The sequence below is a fragment of the Strongylocentrotus purpuratus genome, unplaced genomic scaffold, assembly GCF_000002235.5.
Source record: "Strongylocentrotus purpuratus isolate Spur 01 unplaced genomic scaffold, Spur_5.0 spur5_scaffold_21, whole genome shotgun sequence".
In the NCBI taxonomy this organism is placed as follows: domain Eukaryota; kingdom Metazoa; phylum Echinodermata; class Echinoidea; order Camarodonta; family Strongylocentrotidae; genus Strongylocentrotus; species Strongylocentrotus purpuratus.
The window spans coordinates 12,546,942-12,569,024 of record NW_022145607.1 but is presented as its reverse complement, the minus strand read 5'-3'; the positions used below and the strand labels follow the sequence as shown (position 1 = coordinate 12,569,024).

The 22,083-nt window shown below is 37.0% G+C and overlaps 1 protein-coding gene across 2 annotated transcripts; it reads left to right on the top strand.

Annotated features, from left to right (window-relative positions):
• The first annotated feature begins 3,165 nt into the window (after positions 1-3,165).
• Positions 3,166-16,692, top strand: LOC576738 (coiled-coil domain-containing protein 181). 2 transcript variants are annotated; one of them, XM_030994952.1, is made up of 5 exons: positions 3,166-3,312; positions 7,690-7,905; positions 12,176-13,555; positions 14,077-14,231; positions 15,649-16,692. In XM_030994952.1, exons 2-5 carry the CDS (start codon positions 7,747-7,749, stop codon positions 15,818-15,820), a joined length of 1,866 nt encoding a protein of 621 aa, XP_030850812.1. In that variant the 5' UTR covers positions 3,166-3,312; positions 7,690-7,746; the 3' UTR covers positions 15,821-16,692. The 2 variants fall into 2 exon arrangements, with proteins under 2 accessions (XP_030850812.1, XP_030850811.1); XM_030994951.1 differs by having other exon boundaries at positions 7,613-7,905.
• The last annotated feature ends 5,391 nt before the right edge of the window (positions 16,693-22,083 follow it).

Sequence of the window (22,083 nt, the reverse complement as noted above, 5' to 3'; positions counted from 1 at the left end):
TAACCAAAAATAGGTAGGTAGATAGACCTATGATAATATGCTGTCCTTAATTTTTGGGGCCGATTTTCAAAATTTTTAAAGGCCGTGTTCAACGAATACAAGAACAATACACGAATAAATGGCTCGGTGTAAAAATGTCAGAGGAAAAAATGTCAGAGGTAAAAATGTCAGAGGTAAAAATGTCAGAGGAAAAAATGTCAGAGGTAAAAATGTCAGAGGTAAAAATGTCAGAGGTAAAAATGTCAGAGGTAAAAATGTCAGAGGTATAAAATAAAAACAAACGCATGTGACAAGTTTGTTATGGTTACACCCTGGTTATATATTAGGCTTATCGAAAAAGAACAGCGAGGGATATTCTGCAGTCGTTATTTCACCGCTGCTTTATTTTCCACTTTCCCAGTTTAAATTTATTTACCTTTCGGCCCTAAATTGTGACTTTTTTGCCCGAATATTGCCGAAGGAAGACGGGAGGGGAGGGGGGGGGGGGGAGGGTATTCTTCTTCTGGGGCACTGTGACCCGGCTGCTATCCCCTTCCTATTATATTATATGCTTTGCTTTTTATCCTTCCGAACAGTGGTCAATGCCTAGGCAGAGCAGGCAGACTATAATGGGACATGGTTTCTACTCTGAGTTTCGCGCCTTGCAAGCAATCATTAGGCAACTGCACTGTGAAAAATTTGGGCAATATTATTTCAACACTTTGCCCAACGTTGTGCCAATAGTCAACCCAACCATCTATTGGGCAATATTTTGCCTAGTGGTATTGGTAAACGTAAGTACTCTACTTCACACGTGCATAATTCTTTCGTATTTTGACCAAAATTTGGGCAAATATATGACCCTTCAACTGCCCGACTACGGTAGCCCACTTGTTGGGAAAATCGTGACCAGCTGTTGGGAAAAATACAAAAATATTGCCCAATAGATGGTTGGGTTGACTATTGGCACAACGTTAGGCAAAGTGTTGAAAAATATTGCCCATTTTTTTCACAGTGTGATAGCATTCTTAAAAGTTCATGATTATCCTACAACCTTGGTACAAATACCCCTACAATAAGACTTACTCAAGTCATGAGTAATTCTTATTGTATTGTATTCAGGTATTGTATTAGTCTTATTGTATTGTATTAGTTCAGTCTTATTTTGAGCATATTTGTACCAAGGTTGTAGGAATCATGTACTTTGAAGAATGCTATCAGTTGTCTGATGATTTCTTGCAAGGCGTAAAACTCGAAGATGCAACCATGCATGTCCCATTAGTCTGCCTTATTCAATATTTATATACCGATATAATTATTATGCTTTTGTATAAGCAAATGGTACTGGTACACTGAGCAAACTTCTGGGGAAAAATATTTCTAAAATCGAGAAGTTTGGCCATGTTTTATAGGCTGAGTTGTCGCTCCATGGTGTAATCATTAAATAAAAAGAAAAGTCAGTACAGCCCCCACAATAGGGTCAGATATATATGAACCTCCCCCCCCCCCCCCCACTTCTCCTTCACTTTTGAAGGATTGTTGGACATTTCAACTGCGTGGCAATGACTATTATTATATGTAATTCCCAATAAATACATATTTCCGACAATTCCACTTTCTTGTGGGCTTGGTATTTAAATACTCTGAAACAAAGCAGAAAGCCATGTTTTAAATGCTAACCGCACCATCACATTCCCGAAGTGCGCGCGTTGCAATAAAATATTGTCGATTACTATTGCGGTATAAAATAGTCTGGGAGAAAATCAATAAGCAGCTTTGTTACTCCGATACAAAACAGAAAGCCGCCCATGTTACATCAATTAAAGAGAAGGTTGAGTTCTGGGGAAAGGTGAACAATAATGTGTAAGCGTTTGTTATCATTCTTATTATGCAAGTATGGAAGAACATCAAAGAAACAAGTTATTCCCTTAAAATCTATTTCAAATTACTTCATATCCCATATATGACAAGTAACAGCTTTAAAATGAGGCCCGATTTGTATGCCATATGTTTGTTTAGTCCCATATCAATATCTTTCTGTGTACAGTGCTTGTTACTTTACCAAGACTTGGCCAATTTTTTTTTCATTTTGTTGACTACAAAACCTTGCACTACACACCAATACTTACAAGTTTATGCTAGATGATCAACCTTTTCTGAATGCTTCCACACCGTTTCTTTCACAATGCAATCGCAAAACAAGACTCAACTTTATCTTTAAATGCATTATGGAAGAAAGGAATATAATAGACTAGCCCATGCAGTAGCTGTACGTCTCGACATTCTGTGTGATAAAAGTGCTAAGATATTATGACGGCACTCATTTATTTTGTTTGTACCTCTGACATTTTTACCTCTGACATTTTTACCTCTGACATTTTTACCTCTGACATTTTTACCTCTGACATTTTTACCTCTGACATTTTTACCTCTGACATTTTTACCTCTGACATTTTTTCCTCTGACATTTTTACCTCTGACATTTTTACCTGGCACCGAATAAATTGTAGTAATAGGCCTACTAGAAGTATAGTAAAGATGATAATAATGGTAAAAATACTATACTTATAATAATGATGACAATAATAAGATAATAATGATGATGATAATAATAATAATGAGGAGGGGGATTATTATGATCATCATTATGATGACGAAATTATTAGACGGTGATGATGGTGATTATGATGATAACAATATCAACATGAGTTTTTATTTCTTTATCTGAAGCAATTTCTGAGAATAAAATAATAGAAGAGAATATCAGATGCATATATATATCTTAGAAAACAGAGATATTTTTTTGTATCACAGTAGCATAAAGATGCAATGATAAATCCAGTTTGTCCTTTTTGGTCGCCAACTATGTAAAAGCACTTTGAATAGGAAGTTGGCCTTCTAATAACTAGTCTAATTCAAAGCCCATCAAATCATACATATTGACGTTGATCAGATTTTGCCAACCAAATCGTCCCAAAATGATTATTAGAAAGACTTTAATGTTCAAATTATATTTTGTATAATTATTTTAACACAAATAACATATTTTCTATATTTGAGGAATTTTTAATAATTTTACTAGTCATAGATATATATTTGGTCTGGAAAAATATACTAATCTGCTAATTGATTGATGGAATTTTATTCGCCCCCTTTTAGGCTCCTCCCATATCTAGCTATGATGGTTGCTCCATAAACAATATACGCAAACCGCATAGATACCAAAAGAGTGTGAGCGAATGGAAACTCGTCTAAATGGGGAAAAAGTTTCATTCGATTTCTCACCGTTTATTCAGGTATTAACAGGATAAATTACTTGGAAGTCATTAAAAGGTGAAAATAGAATATGTTTGTTATTATTTTATGTCATAATTCGATGCATTTCGGAATAAAAATTGTAATATTATCCCATGCAAAGAAGTTAAACAAATATGTCCCACACGCTAGTTTCTGTGTATGGTCAACAGTTTTATCCGCAGTTTTTCTTTGCGCACACGCGCTAATAAGGATTGACACATATTGCATTGGTCATTGCATTGCTGCTGCTATAATGAAGTAAATAGTCAAATTATTTTACCTGTTTTTTTGTTAAGAATGGATTAATTTCACCTGCATTTTGTTATGAATGGATTTATTTAAATGTCAACATTCTGAGTTATCTCGGATCAGAGAACAAATTTTGGCGCTAGACCCTAGTCTGATCTAGTTACTGATTACTGGCGCTAGACTCTATAGACTCTAGGCCTAATTCAGAATCATAATCATTTTGATAATCCATACTTGACCCATAACTCTGGCGTGGAGATACCCTACTTAAACATACCAATCAACTAAATCTTAATCGATTGTTCAAATAATGGTCATGATTTAAAACTTGTTCGGTTTTATTACCTGTTTTGTTTCAATTTTCTTATCTTTTTTGGAGTATTTTTCCTAAAAACAAAGACTTATAATACACACTTTCTCACAGGATTCACGACAAACTGCTGCACAATACAATTGCATACAGTACCGACAGTGGGGTGCGGGCGCGCATGTGCGCGTGATGTTAGCGACCGTAGAATTACTCACATGAATTTAATGAGGCTCTGAGATTACGACAGTCGATAAGTTCAGTCCAGCTAGGCACATTCATGGGGCACTAGAGGGCGCTTCGGTCGCGTACGAAAATCTGAATGGCCTTGCTGCGGTGGGTCGGCAATAATCAGCCCAAAACTTGGATATGGGAGGTTGGAAGGATATATCTTTTTTTATAATGTTATCCGTTCTTACCCTTAACCATCCTAGATCTATGTTTAATCTATGTAGAAATAACATGCGAGTATGATGAAAGAAACATCGGGACCATTACTGAAGTAACTTTTAAAATATTAGCCTAGAAATGACCACCAAACGGAAAAAATTGACATTTTTTCCCGACAAATCTTCATAAAATCTGAGTTATAAACAAGTCACATCTAGGTACACTAGATACAAATACGATTTTCTGAAAATTCAGGTATGATTTTTTAAGTTTCTTTCAAGTATATTTCTGCGCATTGCAGCGCCAATATTCTTCACTGCTTCAAAATCACCCTTGAATTTTTTTTTGCAACGAATTTGATATGAGGTCCGCGAGTGTTCCCCGTTCCTTGCGTGTTGAAAGTTTGGTAATACATAGTTTGCATTGACTCGCGCACGAAAAAATGGTCGAAAACAAAATGTCAAATGAAGAAATAAACAAGCTTTTGTACAGTTATAAGAGTTCTACCGAGGTTTCTTTGTCGATTTAATTTATTATATAGTCTCAATTAGAATTCAGAATTATCTCACTGAAAAGTTAAGAAACCGACGATGTTCTCGATCGTAGTTATTTTCATTTTGCCAGCAGCCGATCTAGCGTTGTTTGGGCAAAAAGTTAGGCCGCTGCCTTCCCACCACGAACCTTTCCGAGTCCCGCTAATATGGCGCGCTGCAGAGCTCCGAAGCTGCGTTGGTATCGCTGCAAACTCTCAGCCGGCTAGCTCCCCACGACGGACCATTCGCGGTTATGGCGAGAGTGTGTGTGTGTGAGGTATGATTTTGGATTCGAGAACGCACGTAACGCAACCGTGCGCGTCATTTTCAGCTGTCGAATGTGTACGACCAATTTTACATGTACGATTTTTAGTACAGATACTTGGTCAGTTTTCTTCTTAAATCTTTGGTTTTACAACATTTAAAAATATAATTTCTTCAAATCTGCTCCTGACTCAGTTCAGACTAATTGTCTGATGTGTTTTCAAGTCAATTTTTTTAATATATTTTTTTGCATGAATTTGCCTAGTCCAGCCCGCACCCCACCATCGGTATGCAACTGTATTGTGCAGCGACTAATGGTCATTATTTTCCCACTGAAGACCCTTTTCAAGCCCTTTCATTCTGAGTAAAGTTCTAAATTAGTATTGTCTTTCAAATGCCGTTGGAATTTAACATTTTCATTTTTTGGGCCTAGCTGCAAATGGGACATACGCATGTATAAAACCTTTAATAGCAGTTATTTTTAGATTTTTCTATGGTCTGTCTTCATTTGCTGAATTGATGAGCTAATGTGCGATATTTACAATGTACTGTAGCAATCATAGCAGGATTGTTTTGGCTTTATTCAATGCTCTTATACAAAACTACATGTCATACATGTACAACTGCACATGTACAGTGTAAATGTACATGTATGTACTGTACATGTATACTTGTACGTACACAATACATATAAATCTCTACTACAAATAGGTGCATGTACATGTTACAGTAGTTAAAAGATGTCAAATGTATTTGAAAAAATATTTTTTTTAAATGTGTTTCTTCAGATTATGCTTTTAATTTTGATTTCCTTAGATTTTCTCAGGTTGTCAAGTACGACCTTTGTTTACTGGTGCATCAAATATAGTACACCGGTCTATTGTGGTTCTGAATTAATAACTGGTATTGATACAAACACATTTTATGGCCTTGATTTCAGAAAGTCTGATAAAAAAAATCCAACTTTGTCTTACTAAGGAGCCCGAAAAGACAGGTGAATACAGGTGAAAGCAATATTTTGAGGACAAAAATATAGGAAGAAATGTCATAAAACTCACATGTAATAAGTTTGATATTCTTTTACTTTGCGACTGCCAATGTGCAAGCTTCAGGCTGGATTTTAAGAATCAATAAATATTGATCCAGAGTGTCGAGTTACTTGTATCAACTAGAATTGTTGTGCGAGTGGAATATTATATATTATTAACCGTATCAGACATCTGAGCAGGGCAATTTTTAAATGTTATATTGCCCTCAAGGTTTGATGGATAAGCCAACAAAATTACAATATTTTAGCCCGCTCAGAAAAGTCAATGGGATTTTGTGTGTAATTTGCCGGTCAATATAGTTATACAGTAAACCAATGAACAAATATTTGAGCCCGCTCAGAAAAGTCAATGGGATTTGTGTGTAATTTGCCGGTCAATATAGTTATACAGTAAACCAATGAACAAATATTTTAGCCGCTCTGAAAAGTCAAAGGCAAAATGCGTGTTTAACTAGTGAGCAATAATATAGAGCCAGTTGTAATTTACATCGCGCATCAGCTACTGTAATTTACATCGCGCATCGTGTATAAGAAAATGCGCACTTTGCGCGAACTCTATTGTGACGTGACAATCACACCCTAGGCAAACTGTTTGCAGTGTATCGAAAATCTGTCAAACACTGGATGAACAGTGCTGGTTTGACAATGTTTTTGCAACTTCTAATTCTAGGAAGCCCTGTGTAGCCTACATAATTTAAGAGTATAACATAGTAAAAGTTTCTTGTTTGCTCAGCTAGATGTCTGATGTGGTTAATAATAGTAATATTGACTGCCTACATGTAATTCAGGGCAATACGACTTGTCGTAATTCACGTATATGTCGTATTGCCCAGAAGGCAGTCAATATTACTTAAATATTGACTGGCCTTGAGGGATATTGTCCAGACTAGACTCATATTGCCCCGAGTCAAAGACGAGGGCAATATGGGTCTTGTGAGGGCAATATAATGGTATCTACCGAAAGTTAAGCCAGTCAATATTTGTATTGTTATCCAAACTATCAGACATCTAGAGCAAATACATAAATCAACCATGACTGTCTCAAAGAACTGAACAAACTTTGTCAACCAGCAGTGCTTGACGAAATTTTCGATACACTACAAACAGTGTGCCTTTAGTGTGATTTTTACGTCACAATAGAGTGTGCGCAAAGTGCGCAGGTTTAATAGATGCGCAATGTAAATGACACAATACGGCCCGGTCAATACGAGACTATATTTTCACTCGTCTCTACACGCAAAGTCTATACGGGCAGGGAGACCAAGGAAAATACAAAGAATATACCCCTCCGTTCCCACTGCAAGTGAAAACTAGGGCAATACGGTTTTGTAAATGACCAGCTCAGATGTCTGATACGGGTAATAATGTAAAATATCTTGAAACTCTCATACCCCCTCCCCCCAAAACAATTCTCATTACAGACCTATACTATACTGCGATGATTTATAGTACATGTTGTCATTAAACGTGTAAATGTATCATGTCTACTTGTAAATGTATATAGGCTTTATTTCTGATTTATTTTACTTTCATTTTCTTTCCCAGAATCTAATAGTATACTGTACATTTATACATGGTATTAAATGGACATCTATACCGATCACTTTTCTCGTTTGCTGAAGGATGGTCAAATTCTATAATATTTGAATGCTTGACTGTAGCTGCATGCATAATAAATAATGGATGAAACCGGAGAGGAGAGATCTGGGACTCCTAGCGTACCAGGATCCAACGATGATCTGATGGATGCTGAGTCGAGTCGTCCAGGAGAGCCACAGACCGAGGAAGAGCTGGAACGACTGATAGACAAGGAGTTGGAAGATGTCGGAAAAGGAGAGGTGAGAATCAGTCCTTCATTCACTCATGTATTTTTCCACTCAGTCTGTGCATTGAACCTTCTCAAAAACAAGCTGTTATTTTCAAAGGGGTCTGCTTTTCAAAATCAAGATGATAAAATACATTTTGCGACTTAAGTTTAGAATAGGAACATGAACGTCCAACACCTAGAGTAATAGAGATACAGTAGGGGTAGGGCTAGATTTAGGGTTAGGATTAGGGTACCGTAAGTGTAAACCTACATGTACAAAACTTACAAGTCTTTAGATTTGTACATGTAGCTTCATTGGTGTAGTGTCGGTTAATCTATGAATGTCTGGTCAACTTCTGTGCTGGGGTGTTTTAAAGTTGCTCTCCAGCATTTTTCTTGTAGCTTTGATGGATCGATTTACCCATTCAGGATACAAATTTTCTTTATATTAATAATATATGTCTTGTTTACCCAGGGTAGCCTCGATTCACACTGTTCTCCCTGAGGGCCCTACAATCATATTATTACCCCCATTATCGGATTCAGGCTTACCCGTACACAATGTTTGCACATTTTCCACTCCCTGGGGAGCATTCCAGCCAGTGCATCATTTTTACAAGCGCACACTTGCTAGTCTAAGCACATTAGCTTTCGCATCCTACCGGGTACCCATACACCTGGTTGGATGGCAAATGTAGATCAATGTCTTGCCAATTGACATTAGTGCCGCGGTGGGACTTGAACCGCGGACCTTGGGATCCACAGTCCGATGACATATCCACTCGTCCACGACACCTCTATAATGTACGTCCGTATTGCAGTCTTCAAATTGGCAGCACTGGTATGCTTAGTGATATGAACATGACTTAACTTGACTTATTAATATAAAGTGAAGTATTATACATGTACATGTATATGGACAAACAATACCGGTATATAAGAAAGTTTATAAAATGCCCCTGCATACAGTGTACCATATACATGTAACAATCAATGACTTCAGAAATTGTCACATATTGAATGCTTATTTTCCATATTACTGGCAGAAAAGTAGTTTAGAAGTTACATTTAGTTGATGCATGGTTGTAGAATGAATTCCATGGCATATATCATGCAAGGGTTCGACACTAATTGGTACCCAGGTCACCATCCCAGTATAGCTTCCTGAGTGAGCTGCCAAAGGGGTAACCCAAACAAGTACCAAGTATGTGCGCCCAAAATCTAAGTCTGGACCCTGAAATTGTCAAAACTTTGATGTAGGGTTTATGCAGACAAACTTTAACTTTTTTAATCCTGTGTTGGTCTAGTATACGGTCACATATGAAGTCACTTTAATAACTCAGTGTACATGCAGATCAGTATTAGACCAATTATTATTGAGTATAAAGTAAGTTAGTAGGAAGTAGAATGCAGATCGACCTCAGCCTAGTGATTTTCTTAGAAAATGGTACTGCATGGATGCATGCAACCTTACTGTATAATATATGACTCAGCATTGTGTCATGCATGTAAATTAGTCGTCAACTTTGTCTAGTATTAGTAAACTGTAATAGCTAGTATTTGAGGAAGAACCACAAGCGATCACCATGCTTCTAAAAGCCCCCCTTTGTATAGCGTCTGCAAACAGGCTTTTAATCCCACACTCAATAGTTGCGTCAGACAATGAATGATTTTGAATTATTTGTATTGACTCTGAGGTACTGTAGCTCTGTTGGTTTATGGAGGCAGCTAGGGGAAATATATAACTCATGTATGTAAATAGTCAAGGACATTTACTGAGTTTTATTTCAGTTGAGAAACATGTTATAGTGCAGCAAAACCTGCTTTAGCGACCACCTGTCTCTATAAAGACCACACTTTTTGTTTCCCTTGAATATGGTTTCTCATTGAAACATGTACTAAAGCAACCTGTATACATAAAGACCACCTGCCTATAAAGACCACTTCTTAATTTTTCCCTCAAAGCCAGCTAGTTTTCACTGTACTTGATATTGTTGCCGTAGGAACTGTTAGTACACTCAAAGTTCATGGTTCATTTTCAAAATGCGAGGATAGAATGTTGATGATTGTTTTTCTCTCCAATGGTTTAAAAAACAGGTATAAAATTAAGCTACTACAATTATGATTCTGTTGCTAATACATTACAGAGGACATGCATATGTAATTATTAATGATTCAATATCAATTTAGTTTTATTTGGGTATTGTACTCTAAGCATTGTCATACTCAGAATAATCAGACACTTGTACAATGTTAATTTACACAAATACAGTACACAAAAACATACAGCAATTAAGTTAATCAATGTTGCAATGTAGATTGTACAATGTATAGAGGCATGCTAAATAATCAAAAGATATTTGGATATATTTTTATTTGGTTCTATGGCATATAGTATCATTCATAATTTGAATTCTTACTTTTTAACTCAACACATACATTGTAGAATGGTAGCCAACTAGCCATGATATTATTGTGTTTTTCAAATGTACAAAGCGCATATAGCTGTCTGAAAATAGAAAGAAAGGGTATTGACTTTGTTCTAACTGACTGGCTCAAAAGCTTCCTGAATATGAAGCACTTAACACACCTATTAGCCAACACCAACAGCTGGTGAAGAGAGTATTTTCCTTCACGCTGTCATGACTGAAAACACGTACCAAAATATGTCTGCTTCATATTTGCTCTCTCCGACGGTGCATGCTCCCATGCAGGTTGCCATAGCAATGCCATGACAGCATTAGGGTATATTAATTTAGATCCCAGATATGGTTTAATGCCTACAGTGTAATGGCGAGCAATTTCATCGTCACCCCACCATCCCTCATCCATGGTGGATACAATAGTGCAATATCAATCAAGCTTTGTATAGTGAAGAGATCCCTTTTCTTGATTAGGAACTGTTCTGGAGCGTAGGCCAAATCGATTTTAAATTCATATTTTTTCTTCATCTCGATTAGTGCATGGACACATTAATTTTGATGAATTAACAGCCTCTCTTTTGCTTCAGTATCACTGCTTACAATCTCAATTCTGTATGCTGTATTTTGTGTATGTATTTTGGGAGCTTTATAAGGACAGTGAAAAAGATAAACAAAATTATGTAGAGTGTTCATGAGTTGATATGACAACACCCTTGCAAGAAGGTAAATTGATGTTTTTTTTTTACTCTTGTGGAATTTTATTCTAGAAGGTGAAATGCGTTAAAAGAGGAAGTTTACTGTAATCTCTGACATTTAATTGATCACGCTTGAAGTTTTAATTAATAGTAACACGTTTGAACGTTATGTGTGCCTTTGCATTAGATTTTCCTTAAAGGGATCCGGTAACTTTGTCTCAGATTCTGAAACAAAATTCTGGATTTAGCTCATGATGCAATGATAATTATAAACCTTTAGGTCAGTCAGGAACCCCATGACTTTTACAAGCCGATCGCCTGTCTGATTATCAAGATATTTATGATTGGAATTACAAATTTTGAAAACCGTTCGCCTGACGGTTTTCATAACACTACAGTCTATTGGGGAAAACGAGTATGGTAAAACCGGTCACTCAAAGATTTTTACTTTTTTGAGGCACTTCTTGATCATTTTGAAGCGCAATTTTTTTAGGGCTTCAATATTACACCATATTAAAGACACTAAACACGTATGGCCGTGTATCTCAGATTTAACATTGTTAAACGATCCCTTTAAAGGGGAAGAAAAACCCTGGCATAGAAGTAGAAAATGAGCGGATTAGGTCAGTGGAAGTATGACAAAAATAAGGATAAGAAATGTTGTAATGCTAATGACTTTTTACACGTGTATTGCATTAAAAAAAAACAGTTATGAAGTTACCATACATGTCTTATGTCATGAATTTGTATAATGTTGTTAAAGGTAAAGACCAGTTATGGTCATGCGATTGCATTGTGAAAGAAACGTTGTGGAATCGATCAGAAAAGGTTGATCATCTAGCATCTAGCATCTGCAAGGTTCTGGAATCATCAAAATGATAAGAAATTTGGCCCATTCTTCGTAAAGTTACAAGCACTATACACAGAAAGATGTATATGGGACTACCCTATATCTCTCACAGACCATGAGAGAAACAAATTTACCAAATATATGAATTAGTAGGCGGTTTCCCGGCAAATTTTTTATCATCATGTATTAGTCAAAACATATTCTTTCACATGATCGGTAATGAGAACTTCCATTTCATTTTTTGAAATTGGGGCGTTTCCAATACTGGTCTTTACCTTTAAGTAGTTGATTAAACTCAAATTGACAACTGTATTCTTTTAAATATTTGAACAGAAACCTGATGATAAAGAGGACAGACTGGATGCTCAGCAGAGACAAATTGATGAAGAGCTGAGGAAACTCAGAGAGGAACTGGAGATGGACTCCACCTCTCCAGACGACATGACTCCGGAATACGACATCGCTGCTCGTGTCAAGAAACTCAACGAGGAGTTAGCCAAGGAGGGTCCCATCGAGGAGAAGAAAAACAGGAAGGTCCAATTTCCAGAGAATGTGATCAGCATGGCTGTACCACCTGCGGATTATCCGGAGGAGGAGGAGACGAGAGAGGGAGAGGAAGTGGAAGGAGGAGAAGGCAAAGAGGGTGGAGAAGCAGTGCCTGGGAAGGGTATTGGGGTGGATGCTCCGCCCCAACAAGGGGTGAGGGAAGGCTGGGGTAACCCAGAAAATGGGGTGAAAGGGGGTGCAGGAACTGAGCAGGGGCAAGAAGGAAGTGATGTCCAGAAGCGCCATGGTAGTAGTAGTGGGCAAGAGGATGTAGAGTTGGTGTCGCCTAGTCCTTCAGAGTCTCTCCCTAATAGGACTGAGGTTGGTTCAGGCAAGCCAAGTGATACAAACACTGTTACTGAACAAAGTAAGGTTGTTCCTAGTAATGAAAGCTCAGAGGATGGTGCCGCTCCTCGGGACAATCACAAGGATGCATCCTCATCGGATGCGGTTGATGGTTCCGTCAACTTTTCTGGAAGTGGAGGTGTTAATGCCAGTAGCAGCAGTGATCCTAATGATTTGGAAGTGGAGAGATTAACTCTGAGGCCTAAGGTGCAGAATGATAGGTTGTTAAGCCGAAATTCTGGCCAGGGAGAAGAAACAAGCGCAACAAATGGAGAAGGGGAAGATGAATATGTGCTTGTTGAACGCGGTGGGAAATTTGATCAAGTGCATGTCAATGATCTCAGTGCGGAGGAGAGGCAGATGTTCCTTGGACTACAGGAGAGCCAGTCACAATCAAACAGGAGTGGTTCCGAGCTACCGCTAGTACAGCCCAAGCCCCCTCAGAAACCACGCCCAGCAACGGCTACCGGAGGCGGGGCAAGGGCCGGTAACCAGAAGCCATCACCCCGACGAGCCATGTCTGCCAAAACTCATAAGGAGTACGATAGACAGGATCGACCTGGAGCCATCTACGACGAGCCATTTGGGAACTCTCGCTCCAAGTATGGAATGACGCCGGAGCAGAAGGAGTTCAGACGGGAGCAGGCTCGCCTAAAGACGCAGAGGATGAGGGAGGAGAAGGAGAGAGAGGAGCAGGAGAAGAGGGAGAAAGAGGAGATGTCCGAAGCTGTCTTCAAGGCATGGGTGGAGAGAAAGAAGGAAGAGGTTGCTCAACAGAAAAGGGAGGAGAGGGAGAGGAAAAAGGCAGAACATGAAAATACGGTAAGCTTCCAATCAACCAGCAACTTTCTATTCTTCAAATATCTTTCTCCATTTGTAGTTTTATGCAGAACAAGTTGTATCCAGTCGAAGATTTTTAATCAGATGAAATAGTTACTGTACTCAGGAAAATGGTGCATGGAAAGTCTAATACTGTACTGTCAGAATAGAATGTTTGAAAAACGTAATGACCCACATTTGATGTGCATGTACATGATAACTGAATAAAATATATATATATAATATAGGAAGGCTTTTGACACGCAGCAAACATATCTTCATAAGTTGAAATGAACCAAATGTGTATTGATGTGTATTTTTGCACATATAGTTAAGTATAATCATCACAACAATCCTGAATACTATGAGTCATAACAATGGTGACCACATTGAATCAATATGGAAAGACCATTTAAGTGTAAACAGTTACATCATATTGTTTAAATAGTGTGATTATTAGTTGACTGCTTTAGAGTTTTTTTTTCATTTTGTTGACTCTTTCTACTTGCTTTATTTTTCAACAGGAGGAGAAGTTGTCAGAAGAGGCCTTTAAATCTTGGCTGGACAGGAAGAAAGAGCAGAAAAAATCAGAAGCGAGTGTCAAACAGCAGTTGTCCGAGGAACAGAAACAGGCGTACTTTATGCGTAGCAGGGAAGATTGTGAGAGAGCTTTCAAAGAGTAAGTAATATTGGTTGATGGATTCAAACCTGTCTGTAATAATAATGCTAGACAAACTGAGTATAGCGCATATACATGTATATCACATTAAAGAACGTCCCTATGCGCTTCCAAAGAGCTTTGGAAATTATTCCCTTTAATTAACTGAGCTCCTGCAGCCGTTATCAGCGCACAGTGCATTTCAAGGAAGAATCCTACCAGGAACCCATTTATCTCACTTGGGTTGAGTGTGGCAAATGTAGATTAATGTCTTGCCAAAGGACTCTAGTGGCGCCCCAGGACTTGAACCATGAACCCTGTGATTCACAGTCCGATGACATATCCTTTCGACCACAATACCTCTACAAGGCCACTTAAAGGCCACTTATAATTGTGATGATCTGATTATATTTGTTTTGTCAAGGGTATGGTGTAGGTTGTTAACTAGAATTGGGTTGGGTCTAGGAATGAGGTTTAGAGTTTGTTAGTATAATTAGGAATTGGCTGCGTAACAATCGCCCTTGAAAGTTTTCCCCACATAGACAAATATTTAGGAAAGAGGAATAGTTGCATCATATGAGGGATCTGTAATAAACATAACCTTGAGAATGGGGAGGGGAGGGGGTAGGGGAGGGTGATGAATAGCCAAAGGAACATCTGTAGACTGGTTCTATGACACAAGTTTCTCTTTGTTGAAATAGGACGTAGCCTTCCACAGCCTTAAGAGAGAGTTTCTTGCTATATTGTGAACACTTACCATAAGAATAATGCGGTATCCAACATACTCTGTGGATTGGATTGTATATTTGACTTTTTGACCAATTGAAATGGAATGAAAAAAGTTTTTCTGGAAGTGCCAGTGTGAAACAAATGATGTTTTTCCCCCTTGAAATTTAAAAAAAATATATATATACATTGATAAACATAAAGTTAATCTCAGCTATATGTTTTCAGTTTGCCTTTGTCAATAATATCAGGTGTTCAGTTGATAACAAAGATGTGTCAAAAATCTACTTCTAATATTGCACCAAAAGGAATAATGTAATCTAAACTAATCTAGAGAGTATTACTCTTTACTGACTTTGGTTGATTGATGGAACAAACAGGACTGCCAGTGTCAAGTTTTGTCACACTTACAGTGCATATGTGTAATGTACTCAAAATATTTGGTTTCATTTTATAGAGCCTGTGAAAAACAAGAATCATTTTAATTTCATTTTAATTAATGCACATGAATTTGTTTAGTTTTGTATATTTGTAACTAAACAGGCTCCTGTGGTTAAAGATTTTACATAAATTAATACAAAAATACATGAATAAATAAGTAAATACAAAATATAATGTGGCAGGCCAGGGTATATATGGAGAATGAAGAGTTCATAGCACTATACCAAATCAGGGGTATATTAATGATGTTTTGATTTTGTTTTCTTTTTAGATGGAAGAAGTCCAAGAATGCCACTCTGCGCGAGACCCGATCCATGAGTCGTGCCGGGGCCCTGGAGACCAGGAAGAGGGCCCGCCAATCCCGCAAGTCACGCAACCTGTCCAAAGCCCTAGAGGTAGCGCAGAACTACCGTTACACAGAGTACTACGGCTACAGGTTTTAGATGTCAGGCTTATGCAGCTCTGTACTGTCCGGTATGATGGATCATTCGTACAGTTGCTCCTATGTTGTTCTTTGAACCTTTGATTTATAAAAAAAAGCCATTCAAAGGATCAGTATTAAACCAATGGCTTGTCCTGATTTGTGTTTGTTATGACAATTAATATCTTTTACAAAAAACTAACATAAGATATAACATCATTTTCAGAATTCCAACCCTGAATTGTATAGTACTTGTACATTAATGTCTGTCACCTTGAGACTCTATTTTTATTGTATATTTGTATTTATATGTGTAATCTAATTCAACGGCATAGTCTGATACACTGTAGGATCAAATTTGATATTGTATTCAATATTTATGTTTATAACTCCTCATTAATGAGCCTATTTGAATGATTTCTATGCATGAGGAATAATTTTGTAGTAAAATTGTGTCAATTTTTAGTGTGTCTAAAATGTGGGATGAAAAGATAATTAGTGCATTAAATATAGCCTTGAAATCAGTTATTATAGTGCACTGGAGGTGAAATTTCACAGAGAAAGTATAATCACCCAGAAAATGATGTTGGTTCCACCTTGTCAGTCAATTATAAATTATCCCTGCTTTCACAAACATGATTTAAAATGATGTGTATAAAAGAAAAGAACTCTATACGTATATGTAATGATGTTTAAATAATATAAAAAGGGAATTTAGTTACTAATGAAGATTTTATCTCATGATAAAAACTCTGGCTCATATTCTTGAAAGCAAGCTAACTCATTGGTAAACCAATTTGTGGAGCGCAAGTCAAGGCATGCATCGTCAGACTATGGTTTTATCGCCACTAGTTGGGGTAGTACGATAGTCCAAGAGAATGGGAATGCATGTACAGTAATGACCCGGCCCCCCCACTCAGTGTTATTTAGGGTACGCATATGCGTGTTCCAACCGACCCCCCCTTTTCAGCAAAAGTCCGGTGTGTAAAGTCAATACGGCTCGACCTTTTTCTTTTGTATACGAGCCTTTTTCAGCATCCCCCCCTTTTCAGCAAAAGTCCGGTGTGTAAAGTCAATACGGCTCGACCTTTTTCTTTTGTTACGAAAAGGACATTTTGGCAACACGCATGCGGTCATTTTGAAACCTGAGTGGGGGGGCCGGGAGTAATGATAGGCTAAACTGGCCAATGTCACGGTTCATGGCATAATAATAATAATAATAATAATAATCTTTAAAAGTCCACTCCAAATTTTATTAAGTTAAACCAAAAATGGAAATTCTTTTTTTTTTTTCATGTTCAGCCACTGACACTATGAACATGACAGACAAAGAAAGCGGACAAAATATACAGTTCCTCAGGTAGACAAAGGAACATCCCTTCACTGCTATTATGTAAAAAGGTGAATATGTATGTGACACCTGTTCTACACATTTTTACATAATAGCAGTGAAGGGATGGTCCTTTGTGTAACTGAGGAACTGTATATTTTGTCCGCTTTCTTTGTCTGTCATGTTCATAGTGTGAGCAGCGCCAGATCGACATTGCTCTATCCCTTATTGTTGAACGCCAAACAAGGTAGCAGCAACTCCCGTCTTTTAACGTCTTTTGGTATGACGCGGCCGGGTTTTGAACCCACGACCTCCCGGTTGTGAGGCGGACGCTCTACTGACTGAGCCAACACACCGGTTAGAGCCAACACACATGGTCGCATTCCTTCTGGATATATATGCACTGCCTCCCTCCCTGATCCATCTGCTTAATTTGAACCGCGGCATGGGCCATGCAGTTCAACCTATCATCACTGTTCATTCCCATTCTCTCTGACTATCGTACTACCCCATCTAGTGGCGATAAAACGTCAGTCTGACAATGCCTGCAGCAACGAGTAGGCGAAAGTCTCACAGGTAAAACAATGAAAATTTTTGATTGTGAAACAATGAAAATTCAATTTATGTTAATGTCCTTCTGATTCTTAGCTCAGTATGTACCCCCCTATAAATATATGTATATACTGTTGTATACATCATGATGTAGAGTTATAGAACAGTATACCGGTAGTTGTTTATAGATGACAATATTATGATTAAAATAGATTAAAACAGTATAGAGTTTAATTGCCAAATAGGTGGATGTTTGATAAAAGTACTGGAGGAATCTTGTGCCTGTCTTTTGACCACACCCTTCGTGTCAAGGGTGCAAATGAGCATACGTGTAGATGTACAGTGTACATGTAACTGAAGGTAATTACAATCATTTCAAAAAATGAACACAAAAACAAAACAACTTGTAGTACTATGTACTTTTCACGTTGTTATTTTCTAAATTTTCTTTTAGTATATGGCCCTCAACATATTGTTCACATGTACATCGACGCCAAGCATTGAGGATTATCTGTAGATAGATGTTAGTTGGTAACGGTGTATTTTTTTTTGGGGGGGGGGGCTGGTGGGAGCTAGGTTCTTGTAGGATGCAAACAGATGAAGAAAAAAATAATATCATATAATTTGAAATATTTCTGAAATCCAGTAGTCTTCCAGGGAAAGTATGCAATGCATGTTTGCTCTTTCTCTTAAATCAATTTAAAGAGTAATATTATTTTATTATTTTTTGATGGATCATGCACATGGTATTTGTTTTGTTGAATCGTTGTATGGTACATACATATATTAGTGTAAATACTACTTGTGATAACATTTCTTTGTGATGACATTAACCTAGTTATGTTAACTTGTGTAGAAAGAGAACTGGAAAACTTTACCACCAAATTTAAATGTTACCATCTATAGTAGGATTACTTTAACGAGTATTTTATTTTGAAGTTTAAAAAAAAAGATTTATTTGTAGGGCAGTAATGAGAGTACTGTTGAGGTATTGTTTTTATATTGAATGACATGTAGCCTTTATTGTGTTGGAACATATAGGGGTATCAAAATGTATAGCAATGAAACCAGTTAGCTTGCAAGTACCTAATTCCAATATTTGGATGTTCCATTTCATAATACCAGGGGATAAATTACACTGTATGTATAATGACATCACTATGGTTAAAAATCCTCTTAATATGTATGTGTTGATAAGTATGGCAATCCTCAGGAAAACTTCAGGCCACCAAAGCATTTTTTTTTAAAAAGAAGTATAAAAGCTGTAGGCATACACTAGTAACCTGATCTATTCTGTTGCACATGATAGCTCAAACAACTAGCTATATACAGTTCAAGACAAGAACCTTTTGAAGGCCTTTTCTTATCTACCCGATGACTTGATTAAAGATACTTCATAATTTGGGGGACTTTGCTATGACAACATAACTATTCTAAGTTCCAAAGTGTTTGTGATATCAAGATAACAAATGAAACAAACACTTGAGTGATATATATATGTTTCTTCCAAAATGTCATACATACCAACTTATCCATTAGATAATTTTGGCATTTCCCTGATATTTATCTATGATCACAAGAGACAAATAAATGTATTTATACAGATGATTTGGGTGCTTTTCTCGTCATTTGTATATGCATTTATAAAAATGCACTAAAAAGTAAAAATGAAAGGAATCATACTTAGGTAGATGGGAGTCGGCCCTAAAACTCATAGAGGAATCTTAAATCCAGCTCGAGACTGATATTTTTTTAATTCATGCACAAATATTTGTGTCTGGTTTCAAAGGTTGAGGCCAAGATTCTGGAATATGACATTCCTGAGATCGATAACCAGAATATTATCACATTGTCAAACCTGACTTCCATATCTTTAATTGTTCACAGGTAAATATGATCCCTTATCAGCATTGAATAATTTAGAGTAATAATAATAAATAAGAGTACCGAGCCATTTATACAACATTTTTGCCTGTCAATCGATTTAAAGGGGGAGTCTATCCTGATCTTATGTTGATTTTAATAGAAGCAGAAAGGTTAGAGAAACAGGTTAAATACTGAAACGGACTCTGTGAAGTATCGTGCGATGTCTCCTCCCATTTGCCCTGTACTAAAAATCTTCAAAGATGTATATTTTCCCTTTATTATTAAGGAAATATTCAATCGAACATTCACCCTAAATATAATTTGTAAATATGTTTTTATACAACTGCTGTATAATACAAGCCTCTGCTGCCATCAATAACTAAGAAAATCAAATTGTAAACAACTTTCTGTAGAGGAGCTGGCAAGTGTTGCAAATTTGTGTTTCTCTGATGACAACTTCAAAATTTCATAACTTTTAATATGATTTTGCCCCAAATTTCACTAATTTGTTTCTTTCAATTTTCTGCTTTTATGGAAACCAATTTGATATCAGAATGGACTTTCACTTTCAAGATAATGTAATTTGTTCTGTTTTATTTATCATATTGACTGATATATTGCTGTATCTTAAGCCAAAGTTAGTGAGTTAACCCAGACCAGTTTCATTTCAAGTATTTCCCTTTATCGATAATGCATTTGTTTTAGTTTTTACTCCGGGCTCTTGAAATGAAGGTGGCCAACAGGTGTAAGTGAATATTTATTACCTATTCTTAAATCAATATTTGAATAAGAATATAATGCTAGTTGTTTGAGGTATCAAAAGAAAAAAAATTATTTAAAAAAGAAAGAAAAAAACATGTTTAGAAAAGGAAGTATACAACTCCATTATTTGTATGATTAGTTTTATACTTTGTTATGTACAGACATGAGTGCAGTGGTTCTAGAAATTATAGATTATTTACCTTCTCACTTTGCTCCTGTAAGTCCTAGGCCCCATTTTACAAAAGTTATCATCAGTGACAAATGACAGTTTTTGTTATAAGCTAGTGGAATTCTTGCTTCTGATTGGTTATCAGCAAAAATTGTCACTCATTTTTGTCATTTGTTTTTGAAAAAAGGCTTTGTGAAACCGGTCCCTGATGTGGAATTTTCTTAAAGAAGAAAAAGCAGTGATTTAGCAAGACCATGCAGTCTCGATCTTGGGTGTGTGGTATCTAAAATAGAACTACGTATCAACCTGATGGTGTTGCGTAGAGGTGTCTTGGTGTATAGTCATTCACTTGAATCTCAATCCAAGGGATGAGGAGGGTCTGAATCCAAGCCTTGCACTAACATCCTTTAATTGCAAAGTCATTAATCCACATTTGCCACTCTCCACCCAGGTGTAAATGGGTACTTGGCAATTGCTTGGGTAATTGCAGCTAGGGCCTTTAGGAAGAAGCAGCACTTAATGATGCTGATGAGGCTTTCCTGGATAAAACAAAATTATTATGATTATTTTTATATGAAACACTAACATGGACATGGCCTTAACTTTTTCTTTTGGTCTTGATCTTGGGACCCAAGAACCCAGTCTTATAAAGACCGAGTTGGGATTGATCCAAATCAATCGCAAGTCCTCCAATCAATCGCAATTTTGCAGTCTCCTATGAGTCCTATCCATAGTTGCGATTGATATCAATCAAACATAAGTTGTGATTAATATCAACTGTTTATAAGACGGGCCCAGGTCTGAACTCCATCTCTAACTATGATCGATTGCAATGAAGAGGAAAGCAATTGCAGGTCTTTACATCAGAAATAGGTGATTACAACTTAGGATTGAGACCTGCAATCAAGTCAGATTTAGGCCTATTAAATCAAAAATATTTGTAGACTTGGCCTTGGTTGCTTGCATTTTTCCCTATCCCTTTCTATTTATACAGTACATTTCTTTCAATCATTTTGCCTTAAGTTTGATTCTTTATTTGAAAAACAAATGCATAAAATTGCCTTGGTAGAATATTATAAAAATCATTCCATTTTACATGATATTTATAAGTGTGTGTATAATAGTGTGTGGTCATTGTAGATTTGTTTGCAAATTTCACTCACATAATAATCAATTATTGATTGAGCATATGATTTGTCCTTTTCTGTTGTCTGTAGAAAGAAAATTGCATTAATAGTTTGTAAATAGAACTGATGATTTCTTTTGTAGGAAAAAAAAAGACTTCTTGTCCTCTTTGCATTGTTTTATGAAGGTGCATCTGACTGTATGAAGACTTCTTTTCAAGAAGAATTTTGCCGAAAGAGGAGGAAAGAGAGAAAGAGAGAGAGAGAGAGAGATAGAAATAGAAAGAAAGAGAGGAAGAGGGGGAGGGGATGGGAGATAGAGAGAGAGAGAAAGAGGGGGAGGGAGATGGAGATAGAGAGAGAGAGAGAGGAAGAGGGGATGGGAGATAGAGAGAGAGAGAAAGAGGGGGAGGGAGATGGAGAGAGAGAGGAAGAGGGGATGGGAGAGAGAGAGAGAGAGAGAGAGAAATAGAAACGAAGAG

What these genes read in the sequence shown, in the direction of transcription:
- LOC576738 (XM_030994952.1), top strand. Translation starts at nt 7,747, where the DNA reads ATGGATGAAACCGGAGAGGAGAGATCTGGGACTCCTAGCGTACCAGGA. An exon ending in AGGCAGAACATGAAAATACG is followed by an intron (nt 13,556 to 14,076) that starts GTAAGCTTCCAA and finishes ATTTTTCAACAG; the next exon opens with GAGGAGAAGTTGTCAGAAGA. An exon ending in TGTGAGAGAGCTTTCAAAGA is followed by an intron (nt 14,232 to 15,648) that starts GTAAGTAATATT and finishes TTTTCTTTTTAG; the next exon opens with ATGGAAGAAGTCCAAGAATG.